This window comes from Mus musculus, chromosome 4, assembly GCF_000001635.26.
Source record: "Mus musculus strain C57BL/6J chromosome 4, GRCm38.p6 C57BL/6J".
Classification (NCBI taxonomy): domain Eukaryota; kingdom Metazoa; phylum Chordata; class Mammalia; order Rodentia; family Muridae; genus Mus; species Mus musculus.
This window is the reverse complement of record NC_000070.6, coordinates 47,091,664-47,112,054: the sequence shown is the minus strand read 5'-3', so window position 1 is coordinate 47,112,054 and position 20,391 is coordinate 47,091,664. Positions and strand designations below refer to the sequence as shown.

Below are 20,391 nucleotides of genomic sequence, written 5' to 3'. Positions count from 1 at the left end.
CCCAGAGCCCTGTGAGGGAGGGGAGGGAAGATCCAAGCTTCCTGAGGAGGCAAGGTCTGGGAAGAAGGAGCATGGCCACACCCCCTGCCATGAACAATGGCCTGAGCAGGAAAACCCCTGTGCTATTAGAAGTTTAGAGATCAGAGGCTGGGGAGCCAGCACTTGCCTGGCAAGTGTGATGCCCAGGATCCCACCTTCAGCTCAATCAGGGAAAAGTGCAAATTTTAGCTTAGGCATGCTTCCCCCTATTAAAATTTTTTAACTAATTAGCTGAAAGATACCAATATAAAGTCTATCTGTGTAGCAAAGATATTTGATAAGATAAATGCTCTGGGAAGCACCGATGTAGAGAATGGAAGCCATCCTCCCGTAGGACAGGCTCTGAGATGAGTGGCCAGGAAGGCTAACCTGACCTGATAACATCGATCGGCGACCGCATCGACTGCCGCTCCCGCTGGGGAACCACGTGCCACGTGAATACCAGCCGCCAGTCAAAGCCGCCAATCTGCGGCTCTCCCGAGTTGCCCAGGTACTCAAAGGTGTTCCAGTCAATCACATCGATAACAGGGCACACGACTGCGGACTCCTTCTCGTGGATCCTGTAAATACCCAACACATCCATCTCATCTGTCTGCTCCAGACCGCGCAGGGCGGCAGCAGGACCGCTCCTGGGTGAGAAGACCCACCTCCCTTATTTGGGGGTCTGGGTCATGTTGGGGACCACCAAGGAGCATGGAAGAAGGTGAAGAGGAACTGAAACGGGAACATCCCACAATTCCATCTCCTCTAATCCCGTCCGCGGGCATTCTGGCTAAATCTGAATCTCTTTCAAAGAGTCAAGGCGTGTGAAAATCACACATGCTCAAGTTCTCAGGAGTGCAAAAACGCTTCATCAAGAAACAACTATCTTTGGGATGGCTCGGTGGATAAAGGAGCCTGCGGCCAAGACTAATGACCCGAGTTCAATCCCTGGGACCCACGTGGTGGGAAGAGAGACTGACTCCTCCAAAATGTCCTCTGACTTCCACACATGCAGTGTGAGGTACCCATGCATGCTTGCTCTTGCTCTATCTCTACATGTGATGTAATTAATCTTTTTGATAAAAAAAAATATCTTAAGAACAGAAGATGTACCAGGCATAGTAGTAAATGCCTTTAATCTCAGCACTAGGAAGACAAGATGGTTCTTTTGAGAGTATGAAGCCAGCCTGGTCTACATGGTGAATTCCAGGACAGCTAGATAGAGGAACTATGTCAAAAATAAAAAGGAAGAGGAGGAGGAGGAGGAGGAGATAGCCTGAGGTCAGGCTCATAGTTAGACTCTCATCTTTAAGGATTTGAACACTGCTCTTTATTTGCTATACTGTATCAGCCAAGTCACCTGATGTCTCAAAATCTATTGCCTCTATAACAAGATGGAGATGTGTCCTCATAGGACTAAAATGAGGATTCCCGAGGGCACGTCTGTAAGCTCAGTGGATGAGAACCTGGAACCACCGCTTTTCTTTCCCTGTTACTGTGAACAATGCGGTGAACTAAAACGTCTTAACTTGTGTGTGTACACACCAGCCTGCACACATGCTGGCTTTGCTACCCACGAATACTCTCCAAGCCCAGCTGTCCATCCGCGTGCCCCTCAGTGACGCCATTGCCTTTGGCACATGGGAGAAAATGAACTGAAAGGGAACTTCCCCTTGGGAACTCATTTCTTTGGGTTACGGCGGGGAGGGAAGCTAGCTCAAATGTAAGTAATCTAAGAGTCTCGGCATAGAGGACACATGAAGCAGAGAGGTAGACTGGAGCCACTCCTGCCCTAGACCAACAGAACAAAGTCAGAGAGACAGCAGATGCCAGCTGAGGTGGGACTGGCAAAGGCCATGCAGGAGCAGACAGTGCGTCTGTCAACACCCACCTCTTCAAACAAACTGAGGGACTGTTTGTTAGAAAGGTGGAGCAGACTAAGGACAGGTCTGCTTGGCTGCCGGTCTTTGGTGGGAACCACAGAGAGCCCAACTTTAGACAAAGGGGAACCTGAGGAAATGCCACACTGATACTCGGGTGCAGGACTCTGCCTTGGGGGTAGATGTATGCATGGGGAAGTTTCCAGAATTAAGAGCACAACGTGCATTACTCAGCATCCTCCGCCTGCAGCACACCAAGAACAGTTTTTGACATGACGACCCAGACATCTATTTCCAGAGGCCCCTGGAGGGAAAGGGCCAGGATACAGCTAAGACTGTCAGGCACAGTCTGCAGCCCTATGGGTCTCGTTCCAATGTGTGCCAAAGTCCTAGTGAGCTTTGAACCCATCTAGAAGCTCAGTGAAACCCTATAAGAGTCAGATACAAACATCCCCTGGGTATTTCCAATGAATCTGCCTTGCTCACAGGGAGGAGCTGCACTGATGGTCTAAGATTCTGCCACTCTGATATTCTGTTAGCTCACCAGCTCAGGGGTTAGGTTGGCATCCTCAGACTTCACACTGGCCCAAGGGTAGCCATCTGCTTGCACATTGTGGGAGAGACAGGGGAGCTGGTTGGCCAGACTCTAGATAGCACAGTATATAGATCCGAACCTCAGCCTCCAGCTCAGCCCTAGAGAAACCCCGAGGCTGTCACCAATGACACCTCTGACCTTTTGTCTGCTTAGAGTGGGGATCCTAAACAGAGCTCCATCTGGGGGAACTCCTGGCTTGCTAGCTAACTTCTGCCTTCTATAGTAGACAATTGGGAAGCCTGGGAGAGGGAGACACAGAGGACCACAGCCAGACCTACAGTGTAGACAGCTAGGTACAAGGCTGGGGATGACAGGGGAACAGCCTTGAAGGTGTGTGTGTGTGTGTGTGTGTGTGTGTGTGTGTGTGTTATTACTAAAAAGTATACTTTACAACTAAACTAGCACAAAGGTGAAAATACAGGCTAGGTTCTTTCTGCTCATATATACTTGCATTTTTAGTTCTTATATTTAAAGAAATTAATATTTTTTTTAAAATTGCAGGTTCTAGGGATATGCCTTGAATATATAAAGCTCTTAGTTCAACCTCTAGTACTATATACAAATACTTGTAAATACACACACACACACACACACACACACACACACACACCTCCCTACCTCTTTTAGGGTCTGAGTTTCAAGGACCCCAAGTGTTGTACTTAATGAATGCTGAATAACTCCAGTATCCATGGCTAAGTGAGCCGTGCTTGAAACACACATGCACATCCCCATGAAGAGTTCGTCTGCAACAACTTTGTAAGCCTGGGGTTGATGATACTCCATGGCTCTGCTATAAGAAGCTGGCACTGTAGCAGTCCCCAACAAGCTGCCAATTCTAAGCACCTTTCACACACCACTTCATTTACCATTGTACCATCACAGAGTTCCTGCTTAAGGGTACCAGATGTGGGCTGACACCCCCCCCCAGCAGCCAAGGTGAATCTGTCCTTGCTTCCACCTCCATGGGGTCTCACACACCTCTGCAGCAGAGGCTCCAGCCACCCCTCATGACATTCACAGTGACAGTCTAGGAAGGTCAGCACTTCGCCCCTGGCCGCAGAGGCTCCCAGTAGCCGGGCTCGCACTAGGCCCTCTCTCCTGCTAGCACGGATCAGGCGCACCTTGGGGAGCTGTGACAGCTCGTTGGCCAAGCGTTCCTTTAGGTGCTCTGTGGACACAAACAGAACAGTGGTCATTGTCCCACGTCTTTGGCAGAGCAAGCATCCCAGCCCCCACCATCCAGTGTCTGCCCAATGCTAAAAAGTATTTCATAAGGGACTGCAGAGAGGGCTCAGTCGTTAAAAATCTGAGGTCCCCTTCCTGAGGACGGGATCTGGGTCCCCAGTACCCAAATCAGGCTGTCCCTAACAGTCTACAACTCCATTTCCAGGGGTTCCAGCATTCTCTTCTGGCCTCCAAGGGCACCAAATACATATGACGCATGCACACACATACACGCACACTTGTGGCTGATTTTTAATGTTATGTGTACATGGATGTTTGGCCTATCTGTAGATTCATGCATCATTTGCCTGTTTGGTGCCTGCAGAGGCCAAAATAGGATGTCAGATCGCCTGGAACTGTAGTGACAGACCATTGTGAACCATCAGATAGGTGCTGGGAACCAAACCCAGGTCCTCTGGTAGAACAGCAAGTGACCGCTATTAACCACTGAGCCCATTCTCAGCCACCAAATAAACCTTTATTTAAAAGTCCTTCAGAGGTTGACTTATGCACATTAAAAGCTGAAACCCACTAAATATGGTCCCTTGCCTCTGTGGACGCACTGTGACTAAAGCTTCCTCACCAGGATGGCGAAGTTGGGATCTGGTGGAACCTTTTGGAGGCGGAGCCTATGGGGAGGCCCTGAGGCGGCTGTGAGAGTGTACTGGGGGGTGGGGGGGAGGGACAGGACTCCGGTCACCCCCTCCGCCCCCAGCCCCAGGCTGGGAAGTATAACTTCCCACCAACGCCTTCCACTATAGCATGCTGAAGATGAGAAACAGAACTCCCCAAACTGTAAGCCAAAGAAACCTCTTCTCCCTTCTGAGTGGCCTGCATTGGGTATTGTTATAGTGACAGAAAGCTGCCTAAGACATAGTTTTTATTAAAACAGTAATTATGGTAGCAGACATTTTCTTTATTTGGAATCAGCACTTTATAGGGTAGCAGCTACCACAGCTTGTCAGGGGATGTGTACATCTCGGTCTGCAGAAGAGGTTACACATGAAGATGACAGGCAACAACTAGCCTCCAGTCTCCTAATTCCAGGACAAGGAGTCACACTCTGACTAGAGGGTCAGGGGAGGGCGGTGGGAACCCACTTGAGCCAAAGAAAGGGAAGAGAGAGCGTTTCCCTCGCCACCCAAAGCTCTCATCCATTAGTGAATGTTCTATGTCCTTTCAGAACTAATGAAAACATCTCTCTAGACGTGCTTAACACATTAACATTTCTCACTGGTTTTCTCTCTGAGCTCTAAATGACTGCCTGTGAGCTGACAGCACACATGAAGAAGGTGACTTTACAAGCCACGCCACGACAGTTGACCTCAGTGTGGTGTGTGCACCCTGAGACACACGTGGGTTTGCCGTAACTGATGTGGGGTGTGCCTGTGCTGTTCCCTAGGCTGAGGAGTCGACCCTCAACTCCCTCCCCCCCCCCCACAATCAGTTCTGGTAAGCAAAGAGAAGGCAAGTGGAGCTGCCACGCCAATGGCATCCCAGGCCTCGTGGCTCCTTCCTCGCTCTCTATGTGGCCACCACAGGAAGGTCAGTGGCAGCTCAACACTCTCCACTCTAAGGGAGTGCACACTGTCTGTACTTCTGTCTGCTCGGGAACTGTCTAATTCCCAACAGATAATATAGGCAATCTGGTATTTGATTTTTGGTCCTGATGTTGATGTCAGTCAGTCCATTTGGTTGGTGATCAGTGTTGGTATGGTAGACATGAGCTAAGTTTACAAATCTGACACCATTTCATACAAACAGAAGTTATCATTTAACGAGGCATAAGTATTTTCCAGGCACTAACATGCATCCCTAGCCTCGTCTCACGTAATCCTCACTGTGAGCGATCCTATACCATAGGACTTATTATTACTCCCTTTATAGAGACTGAACTCATCAATGCCAAAGCTCAAAGCTGTGGAGTCCCTGGGTAGGCGTGGGATCCAAGCCCTCAGCGTGACGTATGAGCAGGCTGCATGTAACCTCATTTACTTTTCCATGTAATTCTCTGACAGAGGAGTGGATAAATGTATTCTCAGGGTAGAACCTGAAGCTCAGAGAATAGGAGTGACTTCCCAAGGTACCATGATGGTGTGGCCAGACCATGGTAGAGCTTGCCTCAGACCCAGGGATCCTCTACCTGGAGTTCAGGGGCCCCAGGCTGTGCTCAACATCAAACTCCTTTGCTTGTTCTCTGTCTCCTCCCTGCCGGGGATTCTAGCTGAGCTCACAGTCAACAGAATAAAGACTGTAATTCTTTCTTTCTTTCTCTCTTTCTTTTCTTTTCTTTTCTTTTCTTTTCTTTTCTTTTCTTTTCTTTTCTTTCTTTCTTCCTTCCTTTCTTTCTTTCTTTCTTTTTGCTATTTTTTATTAGATATTTTCTTTATTTACATTTCAAATGTTATCCCCTTTCCTAGTTTCCTCTCCAAAAAATCCCCTATCTCCTCCCCCTTCTCCCTGCTCCCCAACCCACCCACTCCCACTTCCTGGTCCTGGCATTCCCCTATACTGGGGCATAGAAGCTTCACAGGACCAAGGGCCTCTCCTCCCATTGATGACTGAGTTGGCCATCCTCTGCTACATATGCAGCTGGAGCCACAAGTCCCACCGTGTGTTTTCTTTGATTGGCGGTTTAGTCCCAGGGAGCTCTGGGGGTACTGGTTAGTTCATATTGATGTTCCTCCTATGGGGCTTCAGACCCCTTCAGCTCCCTGGGTACTTTCTCTAGCTCCTTCATTGGGGACCTTGTGCTCTGTCCAATGGATGACTGTGAGCATTCACTTCTGTATTTGCCAGCACTGCAGAGCCTCTCAGGAGACAGCTATATCAGGCTCCTGTCAGCAAGCTCTTGTTGGTATCTGCCATAGTGTCTGTGTTTGGTGGTTGTTTATGGGATGGATCCCCAAGTAGGGCAGTCTCTGGATGGTCGTTCCTTCAGGCTCTGCTCTAAACTTTGTCTCTGTTACTCCTTCCTTTTGTTCCCCCTTTAAGAAGGATCGAAGTATCCACACTTTGATCTTCCTTCTTCTTGAGTTTCATGTGTTTTGCAGATTGTATTTTGGGTATTCTGAGCTTCTGGGCTAATATCCACTTATCAGTGAGTGCACATCACGTGTGTTCTTTTGTGATTGGGTTACCTCACTCAGAATGATATTCTCAAGATCCATCCATTTGTCTAAGAATTTCATAAATTCATTGTTTTTAACAGCTGTGCAAGACTAATTTCTAATTCCCCTTGCAGCTGGGTGCGGCTATGGTCTGACGTTCTGCCTGACGGAAGAAGGTCGGGGACGTCTAGAAAAAGGGTAAGTCTCTTGCAGCATCCTTTTAACTTTTCTGGCAGGACCAGAATGGTGGGGTGTGAGGTGCTAGGCCAGGCCAGGCAGACTGGAGCTGCAGAATCCCCCAGAGGGGAGACATGTGTTAGGAGGGAGCAAGCCCAGACAACATCTTGACCTATTACACCAAACTCCTGTCACCCCAGGTGAATCTCTGTCTGTGAGAACAGCCCAGCACCATGTAGGTCCGAGCACACTCTCTGTCCTGCTGTTACACAGCCCACAGGTAGCAGCTGCCGAGTGCATGATAGCTCAGGACAATGACACGGATTTAAACTGCAATGACGTTCAGTGATCTCTGTTGCTTCATTCTTGACACTTCTCCTCAGTTAAGCCCAACAGTCCCTACTTTAGCCAGTCACCCAAGATCTACTGGCGGGGGTCACTCCATGGATATACTAGTCGCAGCTAAGCCAAGGCTGCCCTGTGTTTGCCCTCCCCTCCCCCATTCCCATCCCTGCCCAGCCTTGCCCCTGCCCTTGGCCATTCCTCATAGAGCACACTGACCTCTTGATGACCCACCTGTCCCTCTGAAGCTCTCTGGGTGGCCCCTACCAGACTCCTGAAATCTCAATACCTTATGGTGACCTCCAAGGCCCTCCACGTACAGCCTCCTCTCCCTGCTGGCCAATAGCTGACCCTAGAGTATGCCTCAAATTATCACTGGGCACACCTAGTCCCTCTTCCCTCCCCCTATCCCCCTAGCCCCTGACACAGGGCTTACCTCTGTCGCTGTAGTCATCTACCAGAATGACCTCCTCCAGCAGGATGTCAGGGGAGGTCTCAAGAACACTGTAAACTGTCCGAAGGAGTGTGGACCAGGCTTCATTATAAAATGCTATGACAACAGAAGTCTTGGGCAGGTTATCATAATCGTATTTCACCTCTCTGCACCTGTAAACAGAATGTAACTTCAACAGCAGAAATGCCCGAGCGTATAGCACTGGGGATGGAGTGACAATAGGGACGCAGGCCATAGTCTTTAGGCTTCCCCTGGGAAGTAATCTACTAAAAGATCTCTCGCCGAGCTCCAGAAGACGCTCAAGAGAAGGTGTAACCGTAACGCCTGCTTATGGGATACTGGTTTCAAACCGTAAAGCAATGTCAAGACTTGGGCAACACACAAACTAGACAGAATCCAAGGGAGAGAGCCTGTCACTCACTCGGTCTTGGCTATCCTATCTGTCCACCCCATTCCAATCCGGCTTGGCTCAGACTGTTCCCTCCTTCTGGCAGTTTCTGCTTCCTCCTCCCTTCTCTTCTTGGAAAACCCCCTAGGCTTTCCAAAAGCAGCTCAGCCCTGGTCTCCTCTAAGAAGGAAAATGTCTGTCCTGGAGAGCTGGCGGCCACACGGAGCTCCAGCATGGGGGCTCCTCCATTTTCACAGGTACACGTCACACGATTCCTGTCACCCAGGGACTGTGCCTACCTTCCCCAGCATGCAAAAGTCACTACACCTCACAAAGGTTGGAAGCCGAGCACATAAACTAGATACATGGCGTCTATATTAAGGGACAGCTTCTGGGGGTGAAACTGAGCCTGTCTAACCGTCGGGGTGGGGCCCTGACTAAGGCTCCTGGGAGTCAATGATCTCCTGGCTTGGTCAGGAGTTTGTGTCACTGTGCACTGAAGGCTCCTGGTCAATACAACAATCTATCCTCAGAATCACCTCAGGGCTGTGGCGCTCACTATGGGGCAATGCTTGGAAATTGTCAGCAGGAAGTGCTGATGGCAAAACAAAATGATATCAGAGTCACCAGATTTCAGACACTGGGACCATGCCACGGGATGAGCTGGCTACACCACAAGAAGATAAGCACTGAAGAGCAGCCAGTCTCCTGGCCTCCAAAGAGGGCCTCGAAAGACAGGTGAGACTCGAGAGACACAGAGCTACACAGAGAAGCACAACCCACAGCTGCCCACTGACTAGCAATACTTCGGTGGCCCACCTCAGTCAGTCACCAAGTATTTCCTCATTGCCTGCCATGTGCCAAATAGGCAAGGGCTTTTATCCTTAGAGCTTACCTTCCGGGGGACAGTAATCAGGCAAGCAAATCAGTCATGACAAAAATAACCTATGTAACAGAGGAAGTCAGGAAGGGTAGTGGACAAGAACCACAGAGGAGCAAGACAGAAGTGGCCATAGATAGAATTAGTGAGGTAGTGTGTTGCGCGCGCTCAACTGGCCAGGAAGAACGACGCTACAACAGGATCCTTCTGCACACATTTATTCAGTCCTGTTTCTTCTTGTTTATATCTCCCTTGTTTATATCTCCCTTGTTTATATCTCCCTGGTTTATATCTCCCTTGTTTTTATATCTCCCTTGTTTTTATATCTCCCTTGTTTATATCTCCCTTGTTTTTTTATCTCCCTTGTTTTTATATCTCCCTTGTTTTTATATCTCCCTCGTTTATATCTCCCTTGTTTTTATATCTCCCTTGTTTTTATATCTCCCTCCTAATAGTAATCCTCTCTTGAATAATAATCCTCCCTCTAACCCGGGCCTCTCACTCTTATATACTCTCAGTTCCCATCCACGCACAGCAGGCCACGCCACTTCACCAGGCACGCAGCTTCAGCTAATCAGGGCATCAGGGGCAAATCTCCACCAAATTGGATTCACCTGTATCCTGGTACACCTGCGCAGCACTCAAGATGTTTGTGTCTTATATGAGGAAGTCAGGTGCAAGTCATATGACTTAGCTGCAGTCCCTGGCGCCTTTGGGACTGCCGCCACACCCGCTCCCCACAATTCCCCCTTTTTTTCTTTTTTGGCAGAGAGAATGTCTGTAGATAGCCCCTCGCAGCCATGCCCCTTACCCGTCCTTGGGTGACAAACAGCATTGGTTTGATCCCTGTCTTAGGTTGGTGACATGCCCAGGGAGTCTTATCACTGACTACCTCTCTATCATGCCAAGCCACACCTGGGGAGATTGTGTTTTGCTTGCGGCAGGTGCATCAAAAGGCCAGGATGTTGATTAATCTATGGCCAGATCTTAATTGCTGCAAGCAAGCCTCATGGGTGAAGGTAGAGGTCTGATCCCCAGTGTGCAAGCATAGGGGCCCTACACAAAACCATCCCTTAGGCTCATCACCCAGAGAGGTCTTGGCCAGCTCCCGTGTCGTTTTTCCTAGGGGAAGGGAACTAGGACACTGAACCTTCATGCAATCAGACATGCCTTCCACAGGATGCCAACAGCAAGCTATCCTCTGTGCAGTGCTTAGCCTCGCACCCCACGGCATAACGCAGCATAATTTCTTTTAGAGTGGCAAACCGAATCTGAGGAGATTGCCCCGCCTCCACTGCAGCAAAAGCCTACGCTACCATGGCGAAAGTATGGGCCTGCACACGCTGCACCTAACACATGTGCCAAACACACAACACACACACACTATAACAAGCATACATCCCAGGGCTCTCATCCCCGCTCATCTTCCCTGAAGCAAGGGATAGATAGCCAGAGGGGCTATCTCTTTAAGGGAAATTCAGGGATCAAAAAGCGTGGAAAGAATATCATGTCGAGCTGGTATCGGCTTCTGGAATACCGAAAGGATCTCTCATCTCGGCTCCATCCTTTGTGCTTGTGGGAATATCCACCACATCCACAGGGGCAACTGGATCAGGAGCCTCATTCTTGCAGCGTCTCACCAATCTCTCCAGCACCCAAAGAGGTTCTATCTGGTCCTGTGGAAACACACAAACAGACCCTCTCACCCACATCAACACCTGATCTACTCGATCCCCAGGGGGGATGGACACAATACCTCGTGGTGATGAGACCATAACCTCAATCACCTGTGTGTCCATCTGGGGAGTCAATATGAGAGTCAAGTTTTCATTAGCTTCCCCTCTGTTGGGCAATGATTTCCATGCCCTTATAGCAATCTGATTCACCTGCTCAAACACCTGCAGTGGATATCCTGTTTGTTGTTGTGCAAATCGACCTTGACCAAGCAGCATATCCCTATCCTCTCTGCCCTGCTTGGTCGGTGAAAATAGGACATCCCAGCAAGATTGTCTAACCTCTCTCCAAATCTCCGGACAGAAGGTCCGTCTATATGCGGCTGCTGAGGAGGCATAGGGAGGAGGCGCAGAAGCTAATTCGCCTTCCTCTTCCACCTCGGCTTTTTTGTTTCGTCCTTTCTGACCACCTGATAACACTGTGTCTCCTTTCTTTTTCCTTTTTCTTTTTAAGCCCTTCTCTTCCGACATACTTTCTTGTTGCTCTATAAGGATTTTCTGACCTGTCTTGACTGCCTCTTGATTCACACAGTAACAGAGTCCATATATCAGAACAAACAAGACCAAAACTATCAGACCTACCCACAAAGGGTCAATGGGAGAAAAAAGCATAACTACACAGCGAGGATCTCTTGATCACTACACTGAGGTTATCATAGTTCCTTAACTTGTCCCCAAACCGGGAACCTTAACTTGTCCCAAAACCAGGAACCTTAACTTGTCCCAAAGCCTGCTTCCTGGCAACTTTATGCTCACCTCTATTTTATCCGAGGTCCTTCCCAAACTCCTGGGGTCGCAAGTTTCACTCACCGTGAACTTACCCTGCCGGCAACCACTGACTGCTGAAAGTTCTGAACTCGGTGGGGGAGTCGGTTCCCCGTACGGGCCACCAATTGTCGCGCCCACTCTCAACCAGCAAGAACGACGCGACCACCAGTCCTTCTAACAGCAGTTTATTCAGTCCTCATCTCTCTTCTTTCTCTTCATCAGTACCGTTCCCCAGCTGAAGAGTTCTGAATCCACGCCGGATCCTTCTCAACAGTCTGTTTCACGGGAACCTTTATTAACCCCTTCTTCCCCGTTATGCAGTTCTGAATCCTCCCTGTAGCAGGGGGTCTTCGCTCTTGCCTGAAGATGTTTCTTTTCCCGGGTTTCGGCACCAACTGTTGCGCGCGCTCAACTGGCCAGGAAGAACGACGCTACAACAGGATCCTTCTGCACACATTTATTCAGTCCTGTTTCTTCTTGTTTATATCTCCCTTGTTTATATCTCCCTTGTTTATATCTCCCTGGTTTATATCTCCCTTGTTTTTATATCTCCCTTGTTTTTATATCTCCCTTGTTTATATCTCCCTTGTTTTTTTATCTCCCTTGTTTTTATATCTCCCTTGTTTTTATATCTCCCTCGTTTATATCTCCCTTGTTTTTATATCTCCCTTGTTTTTATATCTCCCTCCTAATAGTAATCCTCTCTTGAATAATAATCCTCCCTCTAACCCGGGCCTCTCACTCTTATATACTCTCAGTTCCCATCCACGCACAGCAGGCCACGCCACTTCACCAGGCACGCAGCTTCAGCTAATCAGGGCATCAGGGGCAAATCTCCACCAAATTGGATTCACCTGTATCCTGGTACACCTGCGCAGCACTCAAGATGTTTGTGTCTTATATGAGGAAGTCAGGTGCAAGTCATATGACTTAGCTGCAGTCCCTGGCGCCTTTGGGACTGCCGCCACACCCGCTCCCCACAGTAGTGGGCTCTCTGCAGAGGTGACATTCCCCATGAAGCTTAGTGCTTGTCTAACATGCATAAGCCCCTGGGTTTGACCCCAGTACCACATAAACCAGGACTGGCGATGTACACGCATCGTCTTGGGACATAAAGAGAGGCAGATCAGAAGTTCAAGGTCATCTTCACTGGCCTGGGTTACACGAGACCCTGACTCAGAAAAGCCAAACCAAACCAGGTGGTTAGAAACCTAGCCCCTCAAAGCAACATGGGGGCGCTTCACATGTGTGACTTAACTTACCCCTGGCACGTTTTCCATTTTATTTTACTTTGAAGTTTTTCAAATAGGAGGCAGGAAGACCAGAAGCTTCAACTGACTGTCCACCATCAAGAGTTCACATACAGGAGACCTCAACCCATGCTGACTGTCCACCATCAAGAGTTCACATACAGGAGACCTCAACCCATGCTGACTGTCCACCATCAAGAGACCTCAACCCATGTTTATTACCCACCCACCCCCCACCGTCCTCATCTCAGACTGTTTTAAAAGAAACCCCTGCATAGCGCAGCACCCACAGTTTCTTGAACATGTATCTCTAAAATAAAGATTTGTTCCTTAACATATCTGTTTCTGCCACGCCTTAGAAATGGAATGCCTCTTGGGGCTACCCTAGCTCTGCTCTGTAGTAATCCATCAAAGCTAAGCAGGCGGCTGACATAGTTTCAGGAACCAGAAAGGGAAAAGTTGCCAACTGAATTGTACAGAACAGATTCATTTTAGAGATGTCAGCATGGGACTCCACTCACACATAAAATCCAGTATTTAATCTTTACCTCTGAAATCACTTCCTGAACTGGAGAGAGAGTTAGTTCTGTGGTTAAGGGTGCTATCTGCTCTTGCAGATGACCCAGTTTGATTCCCAGTACCCATAATAGAAGGCTCACAACTCCTGTAACTCTAACTCCAGGGGATTCAACGTCTCTGGGCCTGCTAGCACATACACACACAGACATACAATTAATAATAAAAACTAATATAAGCTTCACAGGTTTGGTTTTAAAGCTGCGGTTCAGTGATGTCAAACGGTATGCTCAGCTCACAGAGCACAGGGCTGTGAACACACCGGATGTCTATAACCAATGGTCGTCTGGGGAGCTCCTGGCTCATTCCTCATATCCAATAGGAGGCATCCTATATGGCACTCCTTCCCACCAAACAGTGACCTTCCCTTGCCCCTTCCCAGGGCCCTCTAGGAGAGTCCATGTTCCCAGGATAAATGTCACAACCACTTCTGCAGTGAGCCCTGAGGCTCCGTGGCCATGGCCTGGCTCTAGTACCGTTGTACTGGCTTCTCTAGAATCACAAATGGCCTCTTGAGAGACTCTGTGTGGGGCAGGAAGCTTCTCTCCTCAGCCAGTTCCACAGTCTCATCCCAGCTGCATCCTGAGGCACTCAAGGAAAATTGAGCTGCGGCAGCAGGGACATCCTGCTGTCGTGCAGCCAGGCAGGAGCAACACCTTCAGACCCCAGGCTGTAATTCATGGGCACAACAGTACCAGCATCAGGAAACTCTAGTAAGCCACACACGGGAGTCTGATTGATATTCAAGGTGAGAATTCAATCCAGCCTCAGAAGGAATAACATCAAAGAAGAAAGCAAAAATAGTATATCTCAAACTACCATACAAGAAGAGAAGACATGAAGAAGAAGAAGCAGGGAAGTGGAGGAAGAGGAAGGGAGGAAGAAGAAAAGGAAGAGGAAAAAGAAGGTGGTGGTGGGTGACATTTTCTCCATATTACAGTGTAATGGGGCACAGGAAAGGCAGCTGCCACTTTGTGAGACTATTGGAGCCGCCCCATGGGGGAGGCCGTGAACAGGTAAGTGCGCCATCTAGGGGTCACAGTCTCTTGCCCCATCATGGGTTCAGATGACCAAGACCCAGGCATCATGTTGGCTGAGACTTTCTGAGACTCTGACCCAGACCCACCCATCTATGGTATTCCTAAACTCCAGATCAAAGAAACGTAAAATAATGAATGGCCATTGTTATTTAAATTGTGACATTTTGTGGCGATCCATCCTTCAAAACAAACCATAAGGAAGTCCAAGCTGAGGGTCCCTTAAACCAACAACACTGTATTCACATCAGTGGCCTGAGACAGGCAGAGGCTGAGCCAGGACACAACACCGTGAGTGCTGGCCTACGATCCAAACACTGGAGAAGTAGAGGCATGGGGATCAGGGGTTCAAAGCCATCATCAGTCATACAGAATGTTCCAGGCCAGCTGGACCTACACAGTGAGGCCCTGTCTCAAAAAACAACAAAACAAAAATATTGCAACAAGCCAGGCGTGGTGGGTCACACCTGTAATCCCAGTACTTTAGAGGCCAAGGCAGGGGGATGATGGTGAGTTCCAGGGCAGCCTGAGATACAGAGAAGCCCTGTGTTGTAAAACAAAGCCAAATGAGCAAAAGACAAGATCATAACAAATACGACATATAACATAAATGGCATAATCAAATCCAAAGTATCAGTATTAATGAGCACAATAAATATAAATGATAGAAACATCTGCTTGAAAGTCTCTCTCTCTCTCCCTCCCTTCCTCCAATTTTCAGATATGAGGTCTCAGCTACTGCTCCAGTGCCATGCCTGCCTGCCTGCCTGCCACCACACTCCCTGCCATGACAGTCATGGTCTCACCCTCTGAAACTGTAAGCAAACTGTAACTAAATGCTTCCTTTTTATAAGTTGCCTTGGCCATACTGTACCTTCACAGCTATTTAGTGATATGCCTAAAGCATATAGGTCCAAAATGAGTGGGAAAAAAAGGGCAGGAAAATGGATCCAAAGCTGAGGAGGTTCTGTGGATCTGAGGAGGTTCTGTGGCTCTGAGAAGGTTCTGTGGATCAGAGGAGGTTCTGTGGATCTGAGGAGGTGCTGTGGATCTGAGGAGGTGCTGTGGATCTGAGGAGGTTTTTGTGAAGATTCTGTGGATCTGAGGAGGTTCTGGGATCTGAAGAGGTTCTGTGGCTCTGAGGAGGTTCTGTTGAACTGAGGAGGTTCTGTGGCTCTGAAGAGGTTCTGTGGAACTGAGGAGGTTCTGTGGCTCTGAGGAGGTTCTGTGGCTCTGAGGAGGTTCTGTGGCTCTGAGGAGGTTCTGTGGAACTGAGGAGGTTCTGTGGCTCTGAGGAGGTTCTGTGGAACTGAGGAGGTTCTGTGGCACTGAGGAGGTTCTGTGGCACTGAGGAGGTTCTGTGGAACTGAGGAGGTTCTGTGGATCTGAGGAGGTTCTGTGGATCTGAGGAGGTTCTGTGGATCTGAGGAGGTTCTGTGGATCTAAGGAGGTTCTGTGGATCTGAGGAGGTTCTGTAGATCTGAGTCGCTGGCTAAAGGTCACAAGCTTGGTCTGACAAAGATTAAAAAAATATTCTATGCTTTGCAATCCTTTTTGGAAAGCAGAAGAAATACTAGTTTAATGTCCACTTGATATGGGATGCTTTACAAAGTTAATTTTGCCAGAGCAGATAAGCTCTCTCTCTACAAAAGAGAAGTCCCACCAGCTTCCTCCTGCAAGCTCAGCAGGGCACTTTCCATCTTGTGAACAAATATGCAGAGTTATTCTGAGACTCTGAGACCCTCTGATATCCCAAGTCCTGATCTCTGAGCCTAGACACACACCTAGCCCCAGGAGTCAAGGTCACAAAAAGGAAACAAGGTCAAGAAATCTCATTCCTCTAGCCAGCAGCAGACAGCTGTGTGGCTGGTGCTGGCACACATGACATCACCAGATATGGGTCAGAGGACACCACCACAACACAGTCACTCCACTTTCTTTTTGATACCTAGATCAGAATGTGAGTGGCAGACAGCAATCATCTCGTTACTGTATTTAATGAATACTTTTTTTTAGTATAATGTTAGCAACTCTTGACCTGTGACATAATCCTTTCTAGTTTCAATGCAGTCATTATTAATTATTTCCTCTACTTTCCACCATACCATGATTCCTCTGAGCCAGCACTCCACAACAACTAGGTCAGCAGCTCCAGCTAGGCCACACATCAGAGCCACAGAAATTCTGATTTCATTGTTCTAGAGAAGGTCCCTGGCACTGAGAGAACTCCCTAGGACGCAGAACCCAGCTATATGGGCTCCCCCTACTTGGGCCTGCTATCTAGGAGTAAAATCCTCCTCACTAGCATCAAATGAGAGGCACTGGGGAAGGGCCTGTGAACCATGAACCCATGAATTGACTATGCTGCTATCCAGAACCTTCGCTGACTAGACCACTATCCAAGGGCGCCTTGTTTCCTCCTCAAGTCAGCACTAAACTAACAAAACAAAGCTGTGCCCGCAACTGTCAGATCCTCCACTGCATCTCAAGAAAGCAAAGCCAACTTCCCAAAAGTCCCTTTACTGATCGGACCCCGGTGCCAGACCTTGCCCTTGCCAGCAAGGGCCAAAGCAGATGTCTCTGGGTTGTGCTGTGTCTCCTCAGGCATGTATGCAAAAGGCAATGTGAAGACAGCAAAAACTTTCGAGTTTGCATGTACGCTCATGTTCTCTCTCATCTACACATCTTATGTGTATATTTTCCAAAGTCTGTTTCTATACTTGGAAAAAGTCTAGACAGATACACAGCAAAATGTTAATAACAGTTTTGCCAGGGTTGTAAGCTGATTTTTTTTTCCTTTTACTTTTTGAGTCTTGCTATGTGGCTCTGCTTGATCTGGTCCCAGACGTGCATCACCATGCCTGCCTTAATGCTCTCTTGTTGGCATTTTTTAGCTGTTTGGGGTTTTTGCTTTTCTTATGGTAAAATTTCTGAAGCCCACATATCTTGCTTTTATAATAAAAACAAACAGATAAATAACTGTTCCCACCTAAAAAGGAAAACAGAACATCTCTACCCAGACCTTCTGGGTGACCTGCTGCATGGCTTTTCTTTGGTTTGTCTGGAAGTTACCTTACAGGCTCGCCCTCCTTGACAGTTAAGGACCCTGATTACCTCTCTGCTGATTAACCGGACTCCTGAGGGACCCTATGCCGTGAGCACAGGATACCATCTGAATTCTCAACCCAAATCTCAAGATTGACTCATAACTACTACAGAGACCCCATCCTGTGTGGGGGTTCCCATTCTGTAGCTTTGGTTATTCAATCAATCTTATTCCCAAAGTATCAAATGGAAAATTCCAGAAACAAATCAGTTACAAAAGGAAGATTGTAAACCTCCTCAAATACTGTAATAAAAGCTTGCCCTTTCTATGAGGTGAGTCATTCATCCCCTTCCTTGTCCAGTGTATTCACACTGATCACCAACACGCCATCGTCACTGACCACCAACACACCGTCGTCACTTAGCAGCCATCTTGTTGCAGGACTTGGTGCTACATCACAGTGCGGTATCACAGTGCTTAGTATACATAAGGTTTGGTACCACGTGAGAAGTCAGACATCTACTAGGATCTGGAAGCTGCTCCCTGAGAATAAGGGGGCGGAGGGTAGGACTATTATGCGGTATTAGTGAGACTCCCTTGCAAGGCCCCGGCACTGCTAACCATATGGAGGCTGTGCCTCAAAGACTGTCCTGATCCAGACATACACAGCTCCAGTTTACCTTTTTCTCAGGCTAGCCGAAACTAATGGGGCAGGCCTGAGTCAGAGGCAAGGCCCATCCTGCTGGGTTGGATTAATTTCCAGGGTCAATGGCACAGCAGGATCTAGTCTCAAATCCCGGCAGGACACAAGGCAGCTGCATCACCATGGAGACAGGAAACCATAAGCCCCACAGGTCATCTAAAGTGTTTCAAAGAGATATTCACAACTCCTAACCATAAAGGAAATTGGATCCGGAGAAGAATAACTTTCCAGCCAAATGCAGATGACACGAAGGGGCAGTCGAGGAAAGAGGAAGTAAGCAGGACAGGGTGCTCCCAGGTACATGCTGACTATTAAGTCTGAGGCGGCATTCCTTCAGCCCACTTACACAGAGTGTACAGACTAACCCTCATCGGTTCCCTAGTTGGCAAACAAGGAAACTGAGGCCAAATCAACTAAAGACTGAACCCCACTGTCGGAGACCGCAGAACTAGTGAGCAAAAGACCTGACCTTTCAAAGAGCTGAAGCTGCCTGAGGCACTGGGTAGGAGTGGAGAATCCCTGCCAATCCCAGCAATTTTGACTCGGAAAGAGAGTGAAAAGGGCTTCGGGCAAAGCCATTGCGGTAGGTGAGAGAAATTCAGTTAAATCTGTTAAACTCTCCCTGATGGAGGAAGGGGCACAGCAGACCGCATCTCATCCTCTCGCAGGTCAGTGTTGCCTATGCCCTCTGAGTCCATTTCCAAACTGGAAAAAAAAAGAACTGTCAAGGCCTGGAGAGTAGAATGTGGCAAGCGCCTGATAATCACACCAGGCTGGCCCTGTGGCTCTAACCAGGACCCCTTTCTGAGTTCTGTTTTCCAGGCAATCTACCGAGCTCAAGTGGGAACTAAAAGTTCTGTAACAAATTTAAAGGGTGGAGGCGTCTGGGAGACTGAGGGTAAAGGTGGCAGCAGCAGCTGCTGCGGGTGTTTGCTTCCTTGTCTCTCACCTGTTGAAAAGCCAGCAGCTTCAACAGGAACTAGGCTCTGACTACACAGGATCTGCCCTGCACCACCTACAAGAGTGTGCTCGGCTGGACTCAAGAGTCACAGGCGCCCTTCCCACAAACCTCTTCTTCCCACCGCCCTCCACCCAAAGCTAGGACTTCAACAGCCAGAGAGAAAGGGAGGCGGCTCCGGGCCTCGGGCACGGCCATTGGGCATCTCGATGGCTCTGCTCTATCCCTGGGCAACAGCACACCCACACCAATGAATGGGGTCAGCCCTGTGCTAGTCGCCGTCAGCTCTCCGGAGTCACAGCCACACCCACAGTCCTAACTGCCCCCACAGGCACGAAGTAGGGGTCTCTTCAGTGTGTTTAACTCGAATCTCACCCTGTCCCGACAGAATGACAACTTTGAGGTGTCTGATTCAAGGGACCACTCAGTTACCAGTTTGACTTTCTTAGGTTCGTTCTGATTTTTTTTTTTAACTTTCCCGCCTCTTCGCCCTCTAGATACGCCCCACCACCACCCCCGCTCTGCACCACCTCCTCCCGAGAAGGATGCTGCGTCCCACGCGCCAGTGCTCCGCGACTACTCACAGAGGGTTCCAGCGCTCGGGCAGTCGGCGGTGCAGCGAGATACGGTCGCTCAGATAGATGTTGATCTGGTGCTGCTTCACGCTCTCCTCCTGCAGCCGCAGCTCCTCGCCCTGCAGCTGCAGCCGCACCGCCTCCCCATGCGCTCCCAGAGCATCGGCGGGCAGCGGCGGCCTGGGCAGCACTGGCTCGTGACGCCCGGGGAGAGGAGTCCGCGGGGGTCCCGGGTCCACCGTCCCCGACCTGCTTCGAGCCCGCAGCAGCGCGCCCAGCCCTGCCAGGGCCAGCAGTGCCAGCAACGCCTCCCGGCCGCGCCGCAGCCCCCGCGGGCAGCGCCTCCTCACCGCACGCCCCCACATGCACCCGCTAGCTGCACCCCGCGGCCTCGGGCCGAGGCTGGACCCGGATCCCGGAACCGCGGTCGCCCCGCCCCCGGCCCGCCCCACCTGCGCCCCGCCCTCTTCCTGGCTGCTGCCTCCCGCGCCCACCTGCCTGTGCCCACATGAGAGAGCAGAGAGCTTGGCGACCCTTGCGGCGTGAGTGTGGGCTGAGCACAGCGCTCTGGGCGCTATGGGGACCCTTCCTTGAACTTACGTGACACTAGCACTATCCCGGATGGAAGGTCCTTAACCTTAGCCACTACGTGTTCAGGATGTGCTGGCCAAGAC

General features: G+C 49.4%; 1 protein-coding gene and 1 long non-coding RNA gene across 4 annotated transcripts in view; one reads left to right on the top strand and one right to left on the bottom strand.

Moving 5' to 3' along the window:
- Galnt12 (polypeptide N-acetylgalactosaminyltransferase 12) overlaps positions 1–20,161 on the bottom strand; it is a 31,165-nt gene extending 11,004 nt beyond the window's left edge. The window contains exons 1-4 of one of the 3 annotated variants that reach the window (XR_003954907.1): positions 19,727–20,161; positions 7,786–7,955; positions 3,475–3,664; positions 414–599 (exon numbers count right to left, since the gene is read on the bottom strand). Coding sequence is in view for 1 of the 3 variants with exons in the window: in NM_172693.4 (NP_766281.1) it covers positions 414–599; positions 3,475–3,664; positions 7,786–7,955; positions 19,727–20,082 (902 nt within the window). In the remaining 2 variants the exon portion in view is untranslated. The remainder of the gene's footprint in view (positions 1–413; positions 600–3,474; positions 3,665–7,785; positions 7,956–19,726) is intronic. The other 2 variants (NM_172693.4, NR_156438.1) reach the window with 2 other exon arrangements.
- Gm52731 lies at positions 96–13,048 on the top strand. Its single transcript, XR_003955395.1, has 3 exons — positions 96–1,042; positions 6,965–7,028; positions 12,882–13,048. It is a non-coding gene; the product is annotated as a predicted gene, 52731 (long non-coding RNA).
- Positions 20,162–20,391: the final 230 nt, after the last annotated feature.